Source organism: Pyxicephalus adspersus, chromosome 3, assembly GCF_032062135.1.
Source record: "Pyxicephalus adspersus chromosome 3, UCB_Pads_2.0, whole genome shotgun sequence".
NCBI classification, from domain to species: Eukaryota; Metazoa; Chordata; class Amphibia; order Anura; family Pyxicephalidae; genus Pyxicephalus; species Pyxicephalus adspersus.
In genome coordinates this window covers 109,387,368-109,412,503 of record NC_092860.1, presented here as the reverse complement: position 1 = coordinate 109,412,503, position 25,136 = coordinate 109,387,368, and the positions used below count along the sequence as shown (strand labels likewise).

At 36.8% G+C, this 25,136-nt stretch overlaps 1 protein-coding gene across 1 annotated transcript in view; it reads right to left on the bottom strand.

Annotated features, from left to right (window-relative positions):
• RXFP1 (relaxin family peptide receptor 1) overlaps positions 1 to 25,136 on the bottom strand; it is a 118,963-nt gene continuing 93,827 nt past the window's right edge. The window contains exons 9-18 of the mRNA XM_072405978.1: positions 25,027 to 25,101; positions 23,292 to 23,363; positions 20,553 to 20,624; positions 19,499 to 19,570; positions 16,987 to 17,058; positions 16,076 to 16,147; positions 14,890 to 15,119; positions 11,789 to 12,199; positions 8,807 to 9,025; positions 1 to 1,102 (exon numbers count right to left, since the gene is read on the bottom strand). Of these exons, the coding sequence (XP_072262079.1) occupies positions 810 to 1,102; positions 8,807 to 9,025; positions 11,789 to 12,199; positions 14,890 to 15,119; positions 16,076 to 16,147; positions 16,987 to 17,058; positions 19,499 to 19,570; positions 20,553 to 20,624; positions 23,292 to 23,363; positions 25,027 to 25,101 (1,588 nt within the window). The 3' untranslated portion in view covers positions 1 to 809. The remainder of the gene's footprint in view (positions 1,103 to 8,806; positions 9,026 to 11,788; positions 12,200 to 14,889; positions 15,120 to 16,075; positions 16,148 to 16,986; positions 17,059 to 19,498; positions 19,571 to 20,552; positions 20,625 to 23,291; positions 23,364 to 25,026; positions 25,102 to 25,136) is intronic.

Sequence of the window (25,136 nt, the reverse complement as noted above, 5' to 3'; positions counted from 1 at the left end):
TGAAATTTCTATGAGTTTTAATTTAGGTATTATAATTCAAGGTAAATCATTAAAAATGAAAATGGCTTTCTAACATTTCAATTTGGACACAGTTGGTATAATTTGTACATAATACACTTCAACAGATCATTATAATAGCTTGTTGGTCAGCAGTTTTGTTCTGAAAAGAATTCTTATAGATTTATGGCTTTGCACTCCTGACATTGGTGTGTTTATGTGGGTGAAGAGTATTTCAACACTCATAAGTATTATCAACATCATACTGGAAGCTTCTTTAATTATACACTGTAAAAGCTATAATGTAAAAGCTGTTGCTTCAGTTTTCAATGCATATCAATAAAGCACTCCCTGGCAAATGTTACTTAGTTTCAAGATTATGGCAAACCTAATACCATGTTTCAATTTTGCTATTTATGCAAGTTCATCAAATAAAAATGTGTGACCTGGCTATGTAACTGCTCATGTTATTTAGAGATAACATACAGAGAATTGTCATGCTGTATTGGAACATATAAGCCCTTCAAATTTTGGTAATAACGGAGATCCACAGTTTATTGAAAGGCTTGATGTTGTATATTCATTCCTGCGATTCAGCTAGACAGGACTCATCGTGGATCAATGGTAACAGTTTTCATACAAAAATATGTCTTAGTCCCAGCAATGCATTTTACCCAGTATGGTCCAAACCGCTGCCAGTCCCATCCAATGGGCAGTACCCTTTTTTAAATTATTGGTCTCATCAGCCATTACACCCGACCAGAACAATTGGTCCTTTTCTGTTCAATGGTTACAAATCATCAAGTCTGCTGCTATGTGTAACTCAATCTTGAGGCATGTGTAGTTGTTGAGACCTCAGAGTCCGTGTATAATCCTGGTCTCATCTCTGGGGAAATGTCCTGCAAAGGCCACATTTCCACCCAGAAAAATGACGGTGTGTAAGCCTTTTGTCTGTTTTTGTTGCTAACAGAACGTCGTTGTTTGTAGTTGTTCCAGATCTGACAGATCATTTCTTTAAATGGTCTGGTTGTGATTGTATACAGAATAGGGTTAAGAGCACTGTTAATTGGCAGGATAAAGATCACCACCCAAGAACTAATGGAACCTGAAAAACACAAAAAAAAAAATGGGTTGTTAGTTAAAAAACATTTTCTTATATAAGGCAAAGTCAATTTGTGAAATTCTATGTATTTACAAATGCATCTAGCTTTTATTTTATTTCAATAAATTAGTTATTTCCTTATAATTCAAAAGGGGTATACTACCACAGTCTCTTCATAAATGACCCTGTTACACCCTGGTGTCAATAACATTTAAAGTTAGACTATATTCAAAATGCTTCCTCTGAATCCCCCCAAAAAGTGGGAGGCTGAACTAAACATGCGCTTCTCAGACGAACAAAAAGACATGATGCTGCACTTTTATCATAAGACATCTTTATGTAATAGATATCAGGAGACTAACTACAAGCTGGCTACCCGCTGGTACAGGACACCTGATCGGCTTGCCAAGCTCTTTCCACATACTGATGGCATTTGCTGGAGATGTGGTATAGCTCCGGGCATGCTGCTGCATTTTTTTTGGGAGTTCCCCAAATGGCAGTTTTATTGGAACTCAGTGGCTGAAATTATCCTTAAACTTACGGATGTTTATATCAAAACCAAACCAGCCCTGGTGCTTCAAGTGTACAAGAATTCCCTTTTAAGACATCTATTGAACGCTGCTAAAATGTGTATACTGCTTGCTGGAACAGCACCTCTCCCCCAACTGTAAGTCACTGGTTGAGAAGGGTAACTGATATCTATCATATGAAATATATGATATCCACTGATTCCAAGAGAGCGGACAAATTTGCTCAGACTTGGTACCACTGGATACATTTCTCTACATTATAGTGGAATATAACAGTGTAAGGAACTTACCTGTCCAGCGAGCCCGCAGCGTCCCTGGGGATCACAGCCGCAGAGGGAGACGCCGCTGCAGCAGGCAGCATGGCCGAGGCTGCTGCCCTGCTCGCAGGGTGTCTCTCCCTGCAGGCGGAGGGATCCAGTCTAGCCAAACTACTGTTCGGCCAGGCCGCATCCCCAGCATCCCGATGGACGTGATTACAGAAAGTCTTGTTCTCGGCACTCCTGTGGATGTGCAAAGTAGGGCACGTCCCAGGGGTGCTGTGGGAAGAGGTGTGCGCGCTACCACGCGTGCCTCTTGTACCCCCCGGGGGCGTGGCACTCGGCTGCCTCGCCGTGGGGCGGGACATAGTTTGAATTTCCTGTGACCAATTTACCGCAGGGGATTCAGTTACCCTCCAATCAAGTGGCGCAAAGGTCATTGGGCACTCTAGCTATTTAAGGAGAACCTGTCCTGAATACCATTGCCTGCTAAAGGGTCTCTGTGAGTACAGTGTGCTTGGGTTCGTTCTCTGTGATGGTTTATATTAACCCAGTTTGTCATTACCATAGCGACCTGGTCTGATACCTGATTCTGCTTGAACTCCGCCTGCCCTGACCTTGGATTGTTCCTGACCTGTCTGCTTTACCCCTCCGTGCTGTGCTTATTGGACTAATCACCTGTGATTAACCCTGTCTTGTTTTATGGCTACCAATAAAGCCTGACAAAGGATTCTTGGAGTTGGCTGTGGTTTGTGTGCCTAGGCGCATTACAAATAGGCTGTTGAAGCCCCCTCAGCCTGCTTCACTACATGCCTCTGCTAACTTAAGGGTATACTTTTGTACTTTTGGTGGTTAATGTATTGAATGTGAGTGGATTTATGTAACTGATCAGATTTGTCCCCCCTCCCTCTTTTTTCTCTCCCTTCTTTCTATATTCCCTTTCTTTGTTTTACAAAAAAGAAAAATGAAAATACTCAAGTTCGATTTGGTTATACACGATCCTGTTTATGGTTTTGTTAATGCACTTTACATGTATTTTTGGTTGTATAACTTTGACCCATACTGTACGATTGTTTTATTTGTTGTATGAACCTTGATGTTTAAATAATTTATTTGGAAAAAAAAAAGGTTCCTCTGTTTCTATAGGTTTGCCTCATCATTAAAAAGAGAACCCAGAGACTGCTAAAAGGGCACTGATTATAGAATGTTTTTTGATACATCAAGAGAGAGAGATAAGCTTATTTAAAACAATGTTAAACACCAAACTCACTTTTAGAGACTGTGGATGTGGAATCATTCATAGCAATATCCCTTACAAAGATGGGATTGCTGCAAATTAAAGATCATATACTTATCATCCCCACCAAACCACAAATACAGCGCTGAGGATATAACTTATCTTTTTGAGTTCATTCTAACACTTAACTGTTTATTTTTCAACAATGACATTCATCTTAAGCATACATGATTTAATTCGAAGCTTCATTTAAAATGAACTGCACAAAGCACAGAAACGCATGGTATGTACATTGCAACGTGTTGCAGCAAATGTTTAAAGCTGCACCAAAATAACCATGTTAGATAGTTCTAAATCATAATGAGAAGAAGCCACTTATAATATTATGTCCATAATATGGCATCTGCTGCTGTTATGAACAAAACAAATCAGTAAAAATAAAAATACAAAACTTTTAAAATGCATGACAGCTGCATACCTGCTTTAAGCATGTACACTACACTGTATGTCTGCACGGAACTTACTAAAACATCTTGTAGACATTTATATGTTATATACTTCCTGCAGGGGGCATTAAATGTTAGCTGAAATAAAGGATACTTTATATGTGCTAATAATACCAATTAGCATATGATTTACCATCTTCAAGGTCTGCATGATATCTCAGGATTCACTTATAGCTATAATTTACTGGCGCTTGGAATTCATTATAGACCTGTGGATTTAAGATTACACACAGCTGCTTTTATTTAGGCTAAAAGGCATAGAGATGTTTAAGAAAATGACTTAAGCAGAAAATTAGAATTGGAAATTGGTACCTGATAACCTTAATTTCCGCAGGGTAAAAGGTGCCAATTCTAAAATTAACTTAGCTTCATTAGAATTTTAAATGAAGTGCACAAAGTTGGAAAAGTCGATGGAAATGGTAGGGTTTATTTTTAGTTTCATAACATTCATCTTGTATAAACCCAGACAGATTACCAAACACTAAAGCCATATCAGTTAGACCTCAAGAAATACATTTTAGAAATTAGAAGTCATACTGTTGCTAGGTTATGTCTCATTACCATTTATCTACTGCCTTTTCCAATCAGTTGTGTGAATGACTACCTACTCCCATGATTGTAGTCTGTACACTGGCAACTGCACTGATGTAATCCATGCAATGTATGATAACCAGCCTGTATATGGGTTAGCATGCATGTCAAAAAGTATTATTTTAAAGTTTTGTTATTCTATAATACTGAGATTTCGAAAGGACAGTTTTCCTACAAAAAAAAAAAACAACTGTGCATGTAAAATGTTGTGGTTGGTTTAATGGTATGGGAATATTTGATATAGATCAGAGCCTGCAGAAAGATTTCATTTAGATAGATTAAAAGATCCTGCTGACACTGTAGGCAGTTATGACAACCAGTGAGCTTGAAAATATATTTAGGCAGCCCAATGCCTCAGTTGTTCGCAGTCTTCCTGTACAGCATTGGACTCTTGATTTATCCTTCTGTGCAGACTTTCATATTTGGTCTTTTACCAAAAGCATGCTATTATAATCATTAACTGATTACTCCACTAGCAGCTAAAAGTACATTACAGGCACAGATTGGTGCTATATAAGCATAGGAAATAAAATAAAGTCATATATTTCTCTTAATATGTTTATTTAGTGTATAAACAAAGTATATAATGTGACATAATTCTGCACCATTGGGTAAACAAAATAAAAAAGTGTTAAGTAAAGGCAAACTTCTTATTTGGTGTGTTATTAGATTTTTATTGCTCTGTTTCCCCATTAGGTAGATTCATGCTCTCTAATTGTCCTGATCACCACTGTTGCTGAGAATCAGTCGTTAGTCATTTGTTTACAATGATATTTATTGCACGTGTGTACGTAGCCTTACTCCGCAATTTTCTCCTATATCACACCCCCCACTCAGGAGACCAGTTACATCATCCCAGCATATGGTTGCCCTGGGACTTCTTTGCACAAGAAATGTCAATGGGGAACAAAGACTAAAAGCCCACAGAAAGAACAGGGCCACAAAGGAAGATCTGATTGTCCAGTATCAGCAACCAGAGGATACATAGATTTAATAAAGTATAGGAGATATCAGCAGAGAACAAACCCAGGAAACAGAGACAGGGTTCATATTGAGGTAGTCGTGCAGCAAAATGAGGTATCATGTATTAGGACAAGCAGAGTCGGGGTCACAAGCAAACACTGTTTTAGGCAGCAAGCAATTCTGTGCAGACTTTCATATTTGGTCTTTTACCAAAAGCATGCTATTATAATCATTGACTGATTACTCCACTAGCAGCTAAAAGTACATTACAGGCACAGATTGGTGCTATATAAGCATAGGAAATAAAATAAAGTCATATATTTCTCCTAATATGTTTATTTAGTGTATAAACAAAGTATATAATGTGACATAATTCTGCACCATTGGGTAAACAAAATAAAAAAGTGTAAGTAAAGGCAAACTTCTTATTTGGTGTGTTATTAGATTTTTATTGCTCTGTTTCCCCATTAGGTAGATTCATGCTCTCTAATTCATTTGTTTACAATGATATTTATTGCACGTGTGTACGTAGCCTTACTCCGCAATTTTCTCCTATATCACACCCCCCACTCAGGAGACCAGTTACATCATCCCAGCATATGGTTGCCCTGGGACCTCTTTGCACAAGAAATGTCAATGGGGAACAAAGACTAAAAGCCCACAGAAAGGACAGGGCCACAAAGGAAGATCTGATTGTCCAGTATCAGCAACCAGAGGATACATAGATTTAATAAAGTATAGGAGATATCAGCAGAGAACAAACCCAGGAAACAGAGACAGGGTTCATATTGAGGTAGTCGTGCAGCAAAATGAGGTATCATGTATTAGGACAAGCAGAGTCGGGGTCACAAGCAAACATTGTTTTAGGCAGCAAGCAATTACAGTGTCATAAAAAAGTCAGCAACAAGTAATCCAAGCAGTAAACGATGCCACAGCAGGTAAGACAAGCTTAACACTACAACAGGCAACTAATGACTAAGATCTGAGAAAAATATAAAGAACTAGCAGCTAATAGCAGGAGAGGACCATGGCCCGGAAGTAATCTGCTCCTTGCCTACAGCCAATACTTTTTAATTCCCCTCCAGCTGTGTATGACCCCAATGCGTATTCTGAGATAGACCAATCTCCAGTCTTTCCACAAAATAAAGGGACACTGGGGATGCTGCAAACTGAACAGAGAACAGATAACTATTTATTGCTGCTTTGCTGCTGCAAGCAATGCCGCTGGAGGGAAAACACAGAGCGCACTAGAATGTGGTGATGCACAGCATAGAATTGCCAGCTAGATATGCTTCTTCTAACAAAAAGTTATGGGTACATTTTGAGCTGCCACCAGAACAGGAATAAACAGGACACTTTCAATAGGTACACTTTATCCTGTGAAATTCACATCTTTTTCCTAATACTTTTTTTTCTTTCTTTGTGCATCCCAGGCACATCATCAAGTATGTCGTGTAAACAATAGCTTCTGCTATAGTAATATGATTAACATATTCAGATAGAACATATTTCACATTTGGATGCTTCTCTTTTTATGACTATTAAGCATCAGATTAGGTTAATATGCGTAATGCGTTCACTTTGGCAAGCACTTCAAACATTTCACAGTAAAATTCAAGTTTCATCAAAGACAGACTACTAGTTATATTTCTTCTGTAAACTGACATGAAACATCTGTTACACAGAACTGTACAACAAGGAAATCTAAGTTAAAAAAACAAAAAGGATTCTTAAAAGCATTGCAAAGTTGTCACAGCACTTCAGAAAATATCAAACCATGATTTGATTGTACAATAAAACCTAAAACTATTACCTAAATAGTAGTTTCCTTGAAAATTCGTTTTACATAATATGAAGCACACTGATAATCAAATCTATATATTCTATCAAAGACCAGGGAGTAGCTTTACCCTCCTTCTTCTCATTCCCATCCCCCTTGGTCATTGCTGTCAAGATTGCAAGTTATCATTCCAAACTTTGGTTAAATGGAATTGCTCAAACACTCTTTTCAAATGTTAGCCAATCATGTGGAAGTGATACTGCTATTAGGTGATTATTCCAGCCTTGTACTGGCATGGAAGCCAGCTGAGTTTAGATATCCATAAGCCCAATTTAACCTCTTGGATTGCTGAACCCTATCTTCTATAATGTTCATATTACACCCTGGTGCAGAATCCATGAGGATTCAACATATTCATATTCCGGAAATAACTCAAAATGTGAAAAACCAACCTCACTTACAAAGTCTTGAAGACAATTATGTAAAATCCACAGAGCCCTTCTAAAGCCTTTCCTTACCACCCTTAACCAAGTTCGGCAAAAGGACTGTATAGAGAACGGGGGCAAGAAATGTTGAAAGGATTTTCCTTCTTTTTTTGGTCTGCATAGCTGGAAAGTAGACATCATGCTGCCAATATCATATACTGCTAAAGCATGGGCATCATAATTTAGACTTTACTTGGGAAGAAAAACAGGGCATACATGCAAACATGATGTTTATATGTATGTGTGTCATGCTATATGTACAATTATTTGGATCATATGAAGTAGGTAAACTGTAAGGTTGTATTAATTCTCTCTTGCAGTAATCATGAGTGAGAATTGAAAGTCTAAATAAATAAAAAACTTTGACCACACCATATATTCGGTGGTTGTAATCTGAGCACAGGCATGTAATGTGTCCCTCAAATAGTGGCCAGGGCTTTTAGGTTAATAGGACACATTCTACAGGGAGCAGTTATTAAAGTAGGACAATAAAACATTTTAGGAAAGTCCAGCTATCTGAGGAGAATAAATCTTTACACAGGTTTCTAGGTTGTTCCTTTCAAGAGATCCTGTAATGCCTGTTTTATTTCTGTTGGGTAAAAGGAAGGATTCAAGTATCAGCTGAAAGATTATGGGGGAAATATGACATTTCTGACTCCTTTTGTTAAACATTTAAGTATTCCAAACTAGCCTTATAGACTAGTATAGTAGAATGGACCATATTATTAACCTTAGTGGTGTTGTCTCTGTATTCTCTGCTCCACCTGTAAGAATTTGGGTAAGGCAGGAGGCAATTATTGAGTGCTATTGATCATTATCATGCAATAATGCACAACAATGGTGTTACCATCTAAAAGTGGTTACTGAATCTAGCACTGACATATCTTTAAATATCCCTTTATTGTGATTTCATGCAGGCTGACTCAGTGTTTTGGGGGTGTACGGGTCATCCTTGTCATGGCAACAAACAATTAATATCAAAACTCCTTGTCTGGGGCGGGAGAGGGGGATAATGTAAGGAAGAAACAAGGGAAGAAGAAAGAGAAATCCAATTGGATTTTGGCTTTGGTAAAAAAAATGTCAATTGTGTATACAAAACTCTTGGAGAAACTATTTGCATAGTATTAAATCAAAATATTCCCTCTGTAGAAGTATTTTTGCTCTATATCCAATATGATGGGGACGTCAGTAACTATGCCTCTTAACATATGTGTCTGATAAAATGCTTCAGCAAAGTGTACTGCAAAAGGTTTGTAAAAATGACTGCCTATATAGTTCTGGAGCTCGGTCTTACTATTTGTCATTTTAAAATTAAAGATAAGACTCTGTAAAAGTTAATTACGAGATGAAAAACCCACCTGGAATTTCAACCTGTAGCAGGGATAAAAGTTTAAGTATGAAGATGGGTATCCAGCAGAGGGCATCTGTAAATACGATGAAAAAGAAGCGCTTGGCCAGCGTCATTTCCTTCTTAATGTGGTTGTGGATTTCAGTTGCCATTATTGCAGTTTGATGGATACTATAGAACATACTACTATATGAAAATACAATAATGATGAAAGCTGCCAAATTCACACCTATTGAAACGAGACAAAACAATACAAATTTGAGATGGCTATAAAAACTTTATAGTTTCCTATAGCATTAAAAAACTTCACTTTTTGAGTTCAATTCTACCTAAAGGTCACATTTATATTATGGCATATTGGTATTGTGCATTATTGAGGTTAATGTATGGCATTTTGTGTGTTAATATGTTTTACACTTACAAGGCAGCCCATGAATTAAGACTGCTCTTTCAAAGCATGGTTCTAGAGGAAAAATTGATGATTGAAAATTTCAATGCATGACATGTGATTGGGTGCCAATCTAAATAGGAGCCATATATTATTATACTTTGCATTCATGAAAAGTACATTCTACAATACATTACTGTAATGCATGGCATCTCTGCTTTGTTGTGATACTCATTTAAAATGTGCCGCATTCAAAAGAAAGTACAGGTCTAGTTTTCCTTCTGCTGCTGTACATTAGCAAGTCATTAATAAAAAATGGGCTGCCCTAATTCATGAAAAAATACTGCGTCATTATGGTCTGCAATAGAATGACATCAAACAAAAATTTAATATCACTATTCACTATATACAGTTTATTATACACTATATTAAAATATGTTAATGTAAATGAGTGAATGAAATGTACATTGGTTCTAATGGTATACTTTGTTAGGTGGCATGCATTTTCCCGAAAAGCCAGCAGCTAGTTTGCTTTTTTACCACAATCTTTGTAATATATAAAGTTATTTTTGTAATCTTGCTCTCTATAAAAACCCAGGGAGGGCCTGGCAGCAATAAGGAAACATGCCTTGCACACAATTAGGAAACTAAACAGATTTTGAATAATAAATCCCTTTAAAGCTAATCAAAAGATTATGGTTTTACATTGGCTACAAAAGTGAGAATACTAAGCCATTAGATGTAGTATATTCAGTATATTCATTCAATGAAACACAGATCTAACCCCTAAATTGTTTTGCCACAGGCAGAAAGCTCTAGCTACAAATGTAAAAACAGGGTAGCAAAAAAAAAGAAAAAATATGTATATATACCACAAGGTTCTTTCCAAGTATTTCATGTGTGTTGAAATGCAGGCTAAAATGTTAATAGGTTGTTAGGTTGCAAGGCAACTATTTATAAAGCAAAGGAAGATCTCTGCATGCAGTGTGTCACTAATGTGTTTTTAATTTTTTACAGATCAACTACTTGTGTGCACAAAACAGCGATATTGGTGATAAATTGTTCAGTTGCTAAGACACCTGTGCTATTTCCTGCTCTAAGCATAACCTGTTGATATCCATCCCTGAATTCAATTTATTGACAAGTCTACCTCCTTCATTTATCTCTAAGAGCTTCTCATATATTGTTTGCTCCCTTAACCTCCTGGAAGCTAAGTAACAATTATATTTGATTGAGCACGTGGTGAATCATTTCATCAAACGTAGATATTTTTAGTGAAATAACTAAGTATGATTTAACTTTTACCATCATTCGGTCCTTACCAGAAGTGAGGTTGCTTCTAATACAAAATACATATAGACACACACATATATAAAACAAAAACAAAAAAAAAAACAACAACATTTTGATTTGAGGTTTGATTTTTTAAAATTCTGGAAAAAAAAGACGTAACTAAATAAATTTAAAGTGAACCCATACTGAAAATAAACAGATAACTTTGAACAAACCCATAATGTGATGAAAAAAGCTTATGCTGGTGGACAACTTTTCAAAGCATTGGTCATTTGTGGTCTCTTCTGAAAAGCCATAGATAGACCGATGTTAAGAAAGAGCTGGCCAATCAGTGAGCAAGAATAATGATTCATCCTTCATCACGTGACTAGCTACCAGAATATTGTGGGTAGGTTTTGTTAGCGCTTTTGTTTTGTTTAATGTCCATTATTCACTAAAAGAAGTTGGTGGATGATCCCTTTGTATGCTTCCTGGGAATTTATGTTTAGTCTTTTGGTGTCCTTTACCTTACCCATGTTAAAGGGTGGACCATTTAAAATGTTTGATTATAGGTAAGCATCTGTATAGTTTGCAATCCACCATTCTATCATGGACATTGTCTCTGGGTGGGTGGACAATATACTCACATTCATTTGGATACTTCTACTCCATTTTTATGTCAAACTATATGTAAACACTAATTGTAAATGATTTATTGAATACACGGCTTGCCAAAAACCACCCTTCCATTCTCTTCTTTCTTACTTGTGTTCATTCTTAGGGTTGGCATAGGTTGATAAACTAGGGGGGAGGGAATACACTTCAGATGCATATTGAATGTTCAAAAACAATGCCTATTGATTTAAAAAAGGACGTTCAACAAGCTCATGGAGATATGATGTTCAGGTGCCCACATGCTTTCTACCATATAGTGTATAAGTTATGCCTTATAAGCAGAAGTTTACATAGATTTTTCCTAAAGCTGAATACTTGCTAACTTCCTATTTTACCTTGGGCGGCTAAGGTAATAGTCAATGCACCAATCTCATTGACTTCCAAGCTCCAGTTATCTGCGATCACCATTATGAGGACATTTCACACTTATTCCTGTCTAGTAGTTTTTTTTTGTAGTGCAGCTGTACAGTTAAAGCCAATAATGAGAGTCAGGCAATAATGATGGAGTCATCAAAAAGGACCCAGAAGGCCCCACCAAAACTGATGTTGGTGAGTACTGATTTTGAGTCAAGTCTTTAAAAAGTAAAAGTATGTTATGCTAGCTTACTATAGAATAGTTTACAGTATGAACGTCATTAGGTATTTGGTACTACTCACCTAGAAATATAATTACAGAATATATCTGTGCTGCAGTGCTCTCTGGATGCTCTGAATGCAGTGGAAAACAGACCCCATTTGTGCCATAGTAATTGAGGAAAATATGTTCATTGCTGAGAGGTATAAATGCAATAATGAATCCAACAATCCAAATGAGTATGAGAGTTGTGATCGTCCGACATTTTCCAGGCTTCAGACATCTGAATGGATACACTATACAGATGTATTTCTCCAATGTCAAATAGGTAAGAAGTAAGACTGAAACCTCTGTAGATAGAATAGCTAATGATCCAACCAATCGGCACTGAGTGCTGTCCATCCAGGCCTGAGCATTCTGGTTGTATTCACCTCTGTATTTCAGGTCAAAATATCCAATGACAAATAAATATATTCCCATTAGGCAATCTGCACCTGATAGACATAAAATGGGTTTCAAAAATGGAAATGTCAGTAGAAAACAGACAAATAGATAGATGTATCTTGATTTATGTATACCATAAAAGAGTAAGGGATATATAATTGATACAGTAAATATCTAAAATGTGTTTTTTTTCTGAATAGGTGTAGTTTTTCTAGACACACATTCCAGATTTGTTATATTAAATGCGGCTGTTAACCAAAAAAAAATATGTGACTCTATTTCTAGAGCTTTCTATTTGTTTTTAGACTGAAGAGAGATAACAATAGGTTACATAGACAATTGAATATATAAATAAAAAGAGTTTAATAGGAATGTGTTTTTCACATAACATAATACCTCCTCTCTTTTCTAAAAGTAACATCTTCCAGTTTGTAATGGGTAACCCTGACACTCATATGGCATATGTATGCATTAATGTGTAATTTAGAATAAATACCAAAAGCACCTCAATGCTTATAAACAATGTATTGTGGTGTGTGCATGTTAAGCAGTTCACAAACGACCATATGGGGGTAAATCCTAGGTCGTGGTTTTCTATTTCAATAAAGCTTAATAGTTTAGAATTGGTTTTACATGTTTGCAGAAGTGGCCTTGCATTTACTAGTTTTTCTTACTATGGTTTGAAATATTGGTTTATTGGTTCACCAGATTAACTTTTCTAAATTTAGTATGACTGCAATATAATATCGATATTACCAACAACCCAGCGCTCTAAACTGAAAAACTATCTTATTAGTAACCCAATAATATTCACTGGGCAATAGCTCTACTAGACACATGCCTCAAATGTATGTATAAACACAAGAAATACTTTAATATAAACCAAGTTTGTATGCCCTTAGAAAGGTATTAGAAAAAGAATCTCAGTTTATACTCTGTGACACCTAATGGCGTGTCCTGGAACTGCATTTGTCTCTGGCTTGACAAATCAGAGCTGTAAAAATCAACCTGTTTCTAACACTTTACATAAGTAAACAGATCTATCTATTGGTGCCCAACAATAATGCAGAAAAAAGCAAATTACCCATTATTACCAACAAGTACAACATTTTTTTTACCTGTAAAATAGAAGGAAAAATATAGACAAGCTGAGCCCTTAGGATTTTAATGTTTTCCATTTTAAATAAATGTTTTAACAATAATATGCCATGAATAAATGTATTCACATTGACATTGCATTTCTTTTATTTACTGTCTTGATGGTTAGCACTGGCAGTTGCATTTTTTTCTATAGGTCTATAGGTTTATATTCGAGTTAAAGTAGTTTCCTGTTGTTTGGTACCTTGGTTTATATTCATGTCACAAGTATGTAATGCTAAGGATTGTATAAATGTTCCATATGCCTGTTTGGGACCTATAGGATATTCTGGTGATAACTGGTGAATCCTTGAATTACAAGTATAATTTATATTAACCAATGCACAGAATGACCCATATTTTGAGGTCAAAAAGTTCTGATGAGTGCATAAACATGAGGGCCGCACAAATAAGTGTTTTAACACCATTTCAGTGTGGCTCTAATCTAGACAGCATGGTTTTCTTCTCTTGTCTGGGGAAGCAGCTGTACCTCAACTGGAGTTACTTGATACTCATTTTATGAGCACATTAGGATACTTTCACTGAGTTAGTTTACTGATGTATGGATGGCTCAGTGGGTAGCAATCCCAACTCTGTAGCACTGAGTCCTAAGTTTGAATCTATCTGCAAGGAGTTTAAATGTTCTCTCCATGTTAGTATGTGCTGCTGGACACTCCAGTCTCCCCTACATCTTCAAACACACGCAGTGAGATTAATTGGCTCTCACAGAACCTTTTCCCGGAATGTGTGAAAATAGGTAACAGTGTGAGCTGCTGGTTGCTGAGCACAATATAGATGTGTGAAAATAATAATAATATAAATAAAACTAATTAAAATAGTTGCATTCAGTACTGCTTACACTATATAAATATTTTATCAAAAGAGAAAATAGTAAAATAACATTTAAATCTAAAAGAAAAAGTCTAAGAACATTTACTCAAAAGAGAAACTGCCTTTGGAACATTTATTATTTTAAGTAGAAGATTCACATTTAATAGAGTTTGATTTAGGATTCAGTGAACTATGAAGAGTGTTCACTGACCCCTAATGACCAGACATGGGCACATTCCCCCATCTAATTTTATCTGTCATTTAGTAACTAATATTACATGGCATCTAAAAGGGGACCTATTGTGCATGATACTTTTATGAAAGAAACTAAAAATATGTACGCAGAGGTATATTCAAGTGAAAAAACAACTACACCCATGGAAATCATTAACTTTTTCAACAAGCACACATTAGATTTTTATTTAAGCAGGTCCTTCAGATAAAGGTGATAAACCTAAATAAAACACAAGGTATAACTGCCTGTTCAGTAAAATGCTGGTGCGTTCACTTGGTGTTTGTTGTGGGTAGGAGTGGTTCAACCTATTACTATATTATTCCACGAGGCTTGATTAGGGGGGCATTAATGCAACATGCACAAAAATACAAGAATAGGGAAAATGTTCCCATAGTTCAGTCACCAATGATACTGTTGCTGGCTGAATGTTACTGCATTTTATGCAACTGCCGCAGTGATCTGTGAATAAACCTGCTTGTTTAGTTGTAACAACTGTAGCTAAGTGTTAGTCATATTAAGTATCATTTTGTTACTTACAACAAAGAGAAATGATGCACATAGCATGAAGCTTGTTCTCAGACCTAATATACGGTCGTGTACAGATCACAAAGATGTTCCCAAAGCAGGTTGCCAGTGAAACCACCCACACAAACACTCGCTGAACAATACTTGCAAGCAGGTTTTCTAGGGATGAAATGCCATCTGTATTTGGCTTGCAGTTGCGCACATGGGGTGCAAATCCACAGTACTGGAACTTCCTAAAGTATCTGTGAGTAAAAGAAAGCTATATGAATAAAAAAACATATACAATATAGAGCCTGATTACTGTGAGAACATGTAGGAAAGTTTGCTTGAAACACAAGTGCCAGTGGTACTATTATCTTTTATATTTCAGATAGCGGGCCTGATTTACATAATTAAATCTCTCCAAGATTGGAGAAGATAGACTATCACAGGACAACCTGGGTGATCCAGCAAACCTGGAATTGATTCCTTAAAAACCATTTGCTATTAGTTGGCAAATGTTTTCAGTCCTGGACTAGATCCATGCCAGGTTTGCTGGATCATCTATGTTCTCCCATGATAGTCCATCTTCTCCAGTTTTGGAGTGCTTTAATGAGTCTTAGTGATATATCTTTATTACCTACAGGTGTTTTTTTTTTTTTTTTACCCTTCTTTCAAAACAGGGCTGTTCCGACTATAGGACAAGTAAGAATGTTGTCTCATTTGATACCCTCCAGGAACAGGTTCACTTCCTGCCTTGTGGCATTTTAGTTGCCTCTTTCTACAAATAATAAAAAAATGTATGATCCAGCAATCAATAATTAGAAATGAACATTTTTAAAAAAATGCTGGTAAAAGGAAGTCTCTTACACTGAAGATAGGAAGACCAGCTGTGTAAGCCAGGCAGACTTTCTAGTGTTGTACAGGGGGATAAAAGTGGTGGAAAATTACAACTATTCTGATAGTGGATTCAGCTACAGCAGTGAGCTAGAACATACAGGTGACAAAAAAAGCTAAAAATACTAAGTTTATGATCTTTGCCTGGTGTAATTTTGAATTTACTCTAACTTGGAAAAATACCCTAAAAGCAGTTGGTATCACTGGTTAAGTAGCCCCGTGCTTGTTCACAAGCATTAGCAGTTGTATTTATATTCTCACAATTCCTACAAGTGAAACTTATAGCACTTGGAAAGCCATATGTCAACAAAAAAATGCATACATGTGAGTAAGATTTTTTAGCGGCATAAACATTCTTCTTTGAATATTTGGGATCTCAATTCCCTCAAGGCTCCTGTAGGAAACAAACACAGAGATAGATATAAGTAATGTTAGCTTTACTAAGTTATATACATATGCAGTTGGCTGAGATGCTATGCCCCAAGTATACTACTGGCATTCCTTTGATCTTCTTTCCAAAATCTATTGCTTCTCTTGAGAAATATGTTTCTTATAAAATTTCACTGTGCATTCAAATGTAGGAAATTACAAAACACATTTTTTTTAGATCGAACTGTGCAAACACACCTAACCTATTTACCATCTGTACAGGTAACAAATCATCTCAGCTTTGAGTTGATTTGAAATGTACAGCATCCCAGCCCCTAGTACCCCCTGCCATTCTGGCAGATGGAGCCAAAAAAAAAAGCAGGGCAAAAATGGGCAATTGCCCAAAAAACTGTCCCTACCTATACCACCTCTGTTAAATATACATGTAATTGTTTATAATAACAAACCCTTGCATTGTCTTGTTTCCTCTATATATTGTACCTGTCTGGAGTCCAGAATTAAACAACTAATCAAGTAAGGAGGCTGTACATTGAAAGACTAGGTAAAGCAAGTAGCAGAAATTCTTTCTTGTATTCCAAATCAGAACTTTACAGTGTTCTCCCCAGCCCCTTTTGGCTGGGTGCACCACCCGTACCCACCCACCTGTTTTTGGGTGGTTACTAGAAATTTGGTCACAATACAGAGGGTACCACCCACCTACAGCTTCTTTCACCCAGCTTAAAACAATTTCTTTGGAAAATACTGCGTAAGTATAGTTATCTCAGTGCTATAAAGTACTGTTTTAGCAATAAAAAAAATCACTAATCAAAAAGTTTTAAACACTTTGCCCTACATTATACTTACAGGGACTTCAGTGAAAGAACATAATCAAACTGTTCTGCCTGTATCTTCTGTATGGGGTTATAAGAAATATTCCTGTACACATTAAACATAAAATATGAAACATTTTAGTGAAATTAATATGTAGTATTGGAGAGACAAAACACTATCATGGTATACTTTTTTAATATTCTTTACTTATCAATAAAAAAAAACTAATTTACAAAATACTAAGGTAAGTTATAACAATATTTAGTTTCTGACTCAGTACCAGTATCAGAACTTTTCTAATAAACAGACACTTCCAACTAAATTACATAAAATAAGCATACAATCAATGTACTGAGTTAATATATACTAACTGTTGTATACCTTGGGTTATGCTGGCAATTCTTCAATTGACATTGATAATGATTGCAATAGGTACAGGAAGGATGCACTATTTGCATTATCTGTACTAGCGTGGCCTATCCCAGGTGTGTCAAACTCTGGCGCACAACGGTTTTTTTTTTGGCCCCCAAAGAAATCCTTAATTTGAACTGAAGCTGGTCTGCCACTGCATTGAAAAAAGCGTCGCTACTACAATTCTTGGCATCACTCTCGTCTATAGACCAGCAGCCTCTCTGCCTATGCTTGGCCCCGCATTGGACTGTTTTCTTGACACAGGGAATTGTAGTAGTGGTGCTATTTCAGTTTCAAGTTTGGCCCACGACTTTGTCTAAGTTTTTAATTTTGGCCCACTATGTATTTAAGTTTGACAACCCTGGTCTATCCCATCAGTCACTAAGGGATGTATTTATAAATTACTCTTCTGTCAATTTGGCTGCATGTTCATGTAGAATTCTTTTACATTTCTTGTGTCAATGCATAATAAAACAATGACTTGCTCTGCCACCTAGTGGCCAATGGTCAACAGTAAACAGCAGTTACAGTAGTGTACACCAGTTTTTCAATCTTTTTTGAGCCACTGCACATTTTTATTTTGAAAAAATCGTGCGGCACATTACAAATCAAAAATGTTACAAAATGACACCCTGTAGCTAATTCTTATGTCTCTAAGAATAAACAAGGCAATTAAGCTACCTACTGCCACCCACTGACATGGAAGAGTATTACATTACTCTGCCAGTCACTACAGCACAGACACTTGACAATGGTAATTGGATAATTTCCCACGGTACACCTGAAGATCTCTCACATCACACTAGCGTGCCGCGGCACAGTGGTTAAAAATCACTGGTGTACACAATTTATTGTAACAATTATAGGGACAAATCTAGGTCATACTGACAGGTAAATAATTCATAAATACAGCCCTGTCTGCAAGTGCATCCTCCATGATTGAATGAAAGGCACAGTTTTGGTCTCCTGCAGTAGATGTCAGGCTGTAGCTGGGTCCCCTAGTCATCCTGCAGCTCTAGTCTCCTACATAAAAAGCTAAAATTGTTTTTGAAATACATATATCATACCATTTCAAAATACATATGTCATAAAATGTCTTTCTGTTTTCTGAATACATGGGCATACTGTTAGCAATTTTATTTACACTAACTGATTTACATTTCAAACAATACAGTATTTCATTTTAGTGATTGTTTTTACCATAGTTAGTCTTTTGTCAAAAATGACTGCAGCAGGGTATTTAAAAAATGATGGGAGCAATTGGAGAGTCTTATATCATTAACTACTAGCAATGACCCCATCCAGTCCAGGAATAGCTGATGTTAATATGTCTGATTGCTGCCTGTCCAACCGTGTTGCACAATGATTATATAATAGGTCCCAATTCATATGGAGATGTGGACACTTAATTTGTAACACATGTCTTAATCTCTTCAAGTGCTGTCATTGCTAGCATAGATAAATACATTTTAAGAAAATCTGTACATCAGATATCAGAGCCAAAACTTTTTAAAGTGGACCTGTCATAAAATATTTCATGATAAGGGCAGCATGCTTCATAATTATTTTACTATCTCCCACAGAAATCACAGTAACCTCCCTGACAATGCATTCTCTTGCTTTTATTTCAAGAAGGACAAAGACATCTATCAGATGACAAAATCACGTTAATCCTGGTGACTGTGCAGTTCTTCGCTGTGCTTACAAATGATCAGCCCCTGATGCAGTCTCTCATCTTGTGATTTACTACAAATGTTACTACAACATTGCAGTCAGATCACAGGGGAAAAGGAGACAAACAGTAAAAACATGCCAGTGCATTGGTGTGATGAGCAGCTTTCCACAAACTAATCGTCATATAGTGTACAACCCTCCATGTATGGGTAGAAAATAAAGGTTACAGGAAAAATCTAAACACAATGGTAATAAGGAGTGATGTATGTGTATACATATTGTAAAAGCTATACCACAAGTGCTGTATGCTGTCAAAAGCTAAGGTCCAGCTACAATGCCAAGAATATTTTTATTTTAGCTTTCACAGGACAGTTACTATAAAGTAAGTATAAATATATTTTGATGAATCATTTTGATTAAATGCGCTTTACTTGAAAGAAAATGATTGCATAAGACTTACAATTGTGACAAGTCTTTTAAGTCCCTCAGTAATGATGGATCAAATGCTTCAATTCTGTTATTAGCCAAGTCACTGTAAAAAAAAAATACCCTGTCGTTATGAACTAGGACACGGTGTCTCTTTTACATATAATATCAGAAAATTAGAATTAAAAATAAAAATTTCTTTAAAATTATGAGCTAAAAATAGGTTGGTTAATTTAACCCAGACCACACTCTATCTTTTAAAATAAAACCTATTTTTACGTTCTTGGTGGTACATGGCATAGTAGCCTCATTTAAATAATGTTAGCTTTTGTGTTTTAGTATTAATTTCACATTTAAATACAGCTATTGCATCTGTATTGTTACTAAGATCTGTGGACATAATAAAATGTGCCTAATTTATTAAAGCTCTCCAAGGCCAGAGAAGATACACTTTCATCAGTGAACCTTGGCGATCCAGCAAACCTAGAATGGATTTCTCAAAAGTAATGTTTTGAATTCTGGACTAGATCCATTCGAGGTTCGCTGGATCACCCAGGTTTACTGATGAAAGTGTATCTTCTCCAGCCTCGTAGAGCTTTATTAAATAAGACCCAATATCTGGAAGTTTATTTGGGGTCATTGTCCATTAGGAGTACCTATGACTATCATGTGGGAACAGGTAAGCAAGTGTCCAAATTAGGTTGTGTACAGACAGATGGTGTGCTTCTCATAATACCAAGTCCTGGTATAAGCAATGTTACTACAGGGGGGACAGGTAGTTCTAGGTGTAGTGCTGACCCTATACCCTCAATACTGTCTACAGCTATGTACAGATGACCATACACATGGGAACCTCTCCAAGACGAAGAAGATACACTATTATGTGGACAATTATAAAATTATTTTTTTTAAAATGAAGCCTTTTTTAGGTAGCATATGCAGTGATTACCATTATTTTAGGGCATGCTATGGATGATTTTTGGACTTGTGGTAACAAAGTAACATAGAAATGCTGTATTTAATTTAAGTAATGCTCCTGTACATTTCACTGACATGTAAAATGTAAAGGTGACACATACTGTACTTACAGCTCATCCAGCCTGGAGAGATATGAAAAGGTGTTTTCACTTATTGTGCTGATTCTGTTCTTACGTAGAACTCTGAAAAACAAATATTAGGGTGTCAGGAGCACTGCTTCATGCCTGAACAGATTACCAAATAATACTACTTTATTTTACCAAATTATGGAGATATCTTTCAATTAGGGGTTTTTAGGTCTAAGTCAACAGGCAAGATCTCTTTTAACATACCCCAGCAGCCTCCCTTTACCAGCTACCTCCTGAAGCATTCTTGTTAGAAAAGGCTTATCGGGCGGGCAATTTTGTGCGTGATTCTGTGCTGTGCGCCACCGCAGTATCCCACACAGCCTATTTTGCACAGCAATGTTACTTGCAGCAGCAAAGATTATAGAGAAATAGCAGCAGCCCCTGCTTCCCATTAGCCGTGCAGCCTGATGTATTTTATGGCATCCCCAGCACTGTTAGGCTGAGCACAGCTGAAAGGGATTCTAGAGGCTGATCAGCTCCTGACTCAGTCCAGCACTGCTATTGGCTGCTGGGACTTTATAGCCTCTCTGCTCCCAGTCAGTGCTTGTTGTAGGGTGATTTGCTAGGCACTAGGCTGATTTGCTGCTGGTGTGTATTTGTGTAATTTACTGTTTGCTGACCTTGCCTGTTCCTGACATATCATTTGTACACAGCCTGGACTGACCCTTTGCCTTTCCCCCACTCTATGCTTGTGTACTTTGTTTGGTGGATGGATATTCTGTGTATGACCTCTGCTGTATTCTGGACTTGGAATCTTGGTACTGCTTTATCTGTGGGCTCCTGGCTTGCTGCCAGCCCATCCCAAGGCAGGGAGGCAAAGGGGATTCTGTATGCTGACTCTGACCTGGCTTGAACAGCAGAGGCAAATGTTGTGATTTTCTGTAGGGTCACAGGTCAGTGGAGGAGTACACTGCAAAGTTCCGCTGCTGAGCTGTACATTCACAATGGAATGAGCCAGCACTCAGAAGCCAATTTCGCCTGGATATTTTGTCAACCACCCTTTACCAGATGCCTTGGATGTTACTAAACAATTGGCTATTAGGATTGACTACAGACTTTGTGAGTGCTGCATGGAAAAATTTTCTGTACCTACTGCACCTTCCAGACCACTCACTACCTCTGAATCAAGCCAACCTCCCTCTCTGGCTGAGAAGCCAATGCAATTGGGCTCCTGCAGGCTGTCAGCCTCGGAGAGGTTGAGAAGAGGATCCGAAGGACTGTTTGTATTGAGGGTAATCGTGTCACTTCGTGCAATCCTGTCCACAGAAGAAGTCAGGAGAAACTTCAGTGCCTAGGTGGGCTCATTGAAACCTGCATAGGCAAGCAGGTATTTCCTCCAAATTAGGATCTTTGCCCTTTTGAACTTTGTTTGGTGGATGGATGTTATGTGTATGACCTCTGCTCTGTATTCTGGACTTGTCTCTGATGGAGTCCTGGTGCTGCTTTATCTGTGGGCTCCTGGCTTGGTGCCAGCCTATCCTCAGAGGCCATCACTTGTGCAGTAAGTCCTGGGGGCAACAGAGTGCTGGGAGATGCAACATGTCTCCCAAGGCTAAGCAGGGGCTTACTAAAGGTGAGGACTGGTGCTGACCAAGGCCTTACACTTCCTCCACCAGGCCCCTGGCCCTCGCTACAGCCTTCCTCCACCAGGCCCCTTTTAGGTCTGTAAGCTGGGGAAGTAGAAATGATATTTATATCAGAGCCATCCAAGAATATTCTCAAAAGGCTGCAAAACAAGGCCCCACCAGCTGAACAACCTTGACCTAGATGTAGTGTTAATAGAAGTATAAGTAAAAAAAAGATACGTAGAAAACTGCTAGCTGCTTTTCTGTCATGCAGATTCTTTGGTTTATTACCTTAAGAAACTGAATATCAGAATGAGAATGCCAAGGACTAAAACAAGAGGGTTGGTATGACAGTCGCCAATCATTGCCCTAAATAGGTAAGCAATAGCAGCCCTTGTATATCTCCGGATTGTAAAAGTATTTTTATTCTCAGGCTAAAAAAGAACGTAAATATACTGTTATATCAATATATTATAATATATATGATCATATTGTTATATTACTATATTATTGATATCCAGCCTTTTCCAGATTCTTTTTTCTCCTGGTACCCCATCCATTTCTACAGCACTTCTCATAAGGCAAGAATATAAAACATTTGCATCATGTTAATCTAATTTAACCAAGTGTTGCATTGAGAATTGCATTTTAATGCATACAGTGGAATTTTGCTTTGTCTAGGAAAAATATTTCTTAAGTGTTGAAATATAATCCACAAAATGGGATATATTAAGTAGATATAATTTGGCTGCCATGTTCATTCATAAATACACTTATTCTCTTAATATGAAACATATGGAAAATGCTATTTTATGTAGATCCTTTACACAATGTCAGATTACTTCATATTGGTTCTTTACAAGACAAATCCAAAGCTAAAAAACTGCTCAGTGGCAATCATGTAAAATATACAGCTTTTACAAAATAGCAAGTGTGGATTATACTCTTTGAAGATGAAACATTTGACTTGCAATTCTTTTTAAGAAGACCCATTTCTGCTGAACTAGGATAATCAATTTGTCAGAGAACTGTCCCTTTTCAGGCCTAATAGTTTATTTTTATTTTTGCATACATTTGTTAACACAACTCTTATACCACAGTACAATATGACAAGTTGTAATTTGAGGACATATCAGGGAACCAAAAGATTACTTACAAAACAGTTAACGTAGTGCAGGAGCTGAAAGTTGTGTTACTTAAGGCTGGAATATTATTGCCTTCAAAATCTCTGGAAAAGAAGAACACTTTACGGAAATAAACAAACATAACTGTCCTAGTTTTGTGTTATTTAAACAGCACCTGAACTTTGGAAGTCTTTTTTTTATGCTTCAATCTATAGGCAGTAGGTGGGAATCTATAGGTAGTAAGTGGGAATGGGATTTCAAACAAAGTAGAAGTATTTGTATGTTCTCCTCTGAAGTATAATTAGCTAAATACCTTTTTGTTTCTTTAAACTCCCAGCCCTCAGATAGTCCTACAGACTGGCATCAAGTCAACATGCAGGTGGAATATGTCAGGAATTGGAATATACTTTGAAGGAAACCTTTGGTCAAGTACAGTTTTTATAAAATGAATGTCTAGATTACCTGTATGTAGATGATCTTATCAATATGCTTTACTTTTATAAAACACTTTCTGTATTTCCTTGGTAAATATGTATTTCTATATATTTTACTGTATGATTGTGACTTGACATTCCTCTTTGTCACTGCAAGACTATCAGTCTATAGAGATGAGCCAGGTGGTCTGTATTAGTCAGAACTTGTGGTGAATCAGAGTGGTTTCATTTTAAATATGATTTTGAACAAACCAGCCAGCCTTCTTGGGTTAGTTTATGTAAATGGTAAAGTACCCTAAAGGAGCACTTACATCTACATTTTTCTAGGTAGATTAGTAGTGGCACCTTCCAAAACAAGAAACCTAGGCTCCAATGCATACAATCGTGACATCATTGCTCTAATATGGAAACACTGTACTAACATATTTAAATAGATAGCCGATAGTAAGGAGGTATGCAGCGTCCTTATAAAAATTATATCACAGGGGACAGGGATGGTCACCCATAGGAACTAAGATGCAGGATTCCTGTTGGATCTTACCAAGTGAATAAATGTCAGCCAGCTAAAGGCAGTCTATATTCTGTCATTACTGAATTTGTATATGGTTGCACATCTCTATCGTTGCTCAGACAGGTACAAAATCGTACAATATAATTATACCTTTCTGATATACAAGCACTAGAGTATTGCAGGTCCTAGTAGAATTTACAGATTTGTCAATAAAATACCATATATACATAAAAAGATAAAGCAACATAAAAAAGTATTACATATAATATTCATGTAAATTATACTAAATTCCTCTTTATAATAAAAATATTACTTGTGCTATAAAATACCGAGATCAAATACAAACACAAGCAGTAATAAATCAAACACTGAAGCAAAGCTTTTTCAAGTAACATTCAGTGAGACCTGTTTTAAAACCACCAGGGGATCTAAAGATATTAACAGGTGAAATTATATGCAAACCTTAATTAAAGAGGAATTGAGCTCTGAATGTATTGCCTCTAAAAGACAGACAAAGGCCCCTGAATTGTCTGTAGGCTCCCTGTAGCTAAGGTTTTTCCCATTACTGCTTTAGCTTGTCTTATTCTGCACTGTCTTTGTATGGAGCCAGAGGTATTAGTGTATGCAGGGCTCTGTTTCCTCATTTCAAAGCCTAATTTCTAATCAATAATTTTGACACAACCTGAGCTTATTACATAACATTTTGTATATGATATATCATATTTGCACTATTTTAAATGTGAAAAGAAATTTGTAATAACTTTTCAGTGAAATGTTTAGTGTATATTGCTGGTTTGCTCCAGAAACCTACTTTGTACTTACAGCCAGTTTAGCTTAGGCATATATTGACAAAGTGGCTTGTCAGGCAATCGGCCCAGGAAGTTGTTCAACATTACTCTGTTGAGAAAATAACACAATAAATAAATCTAGTT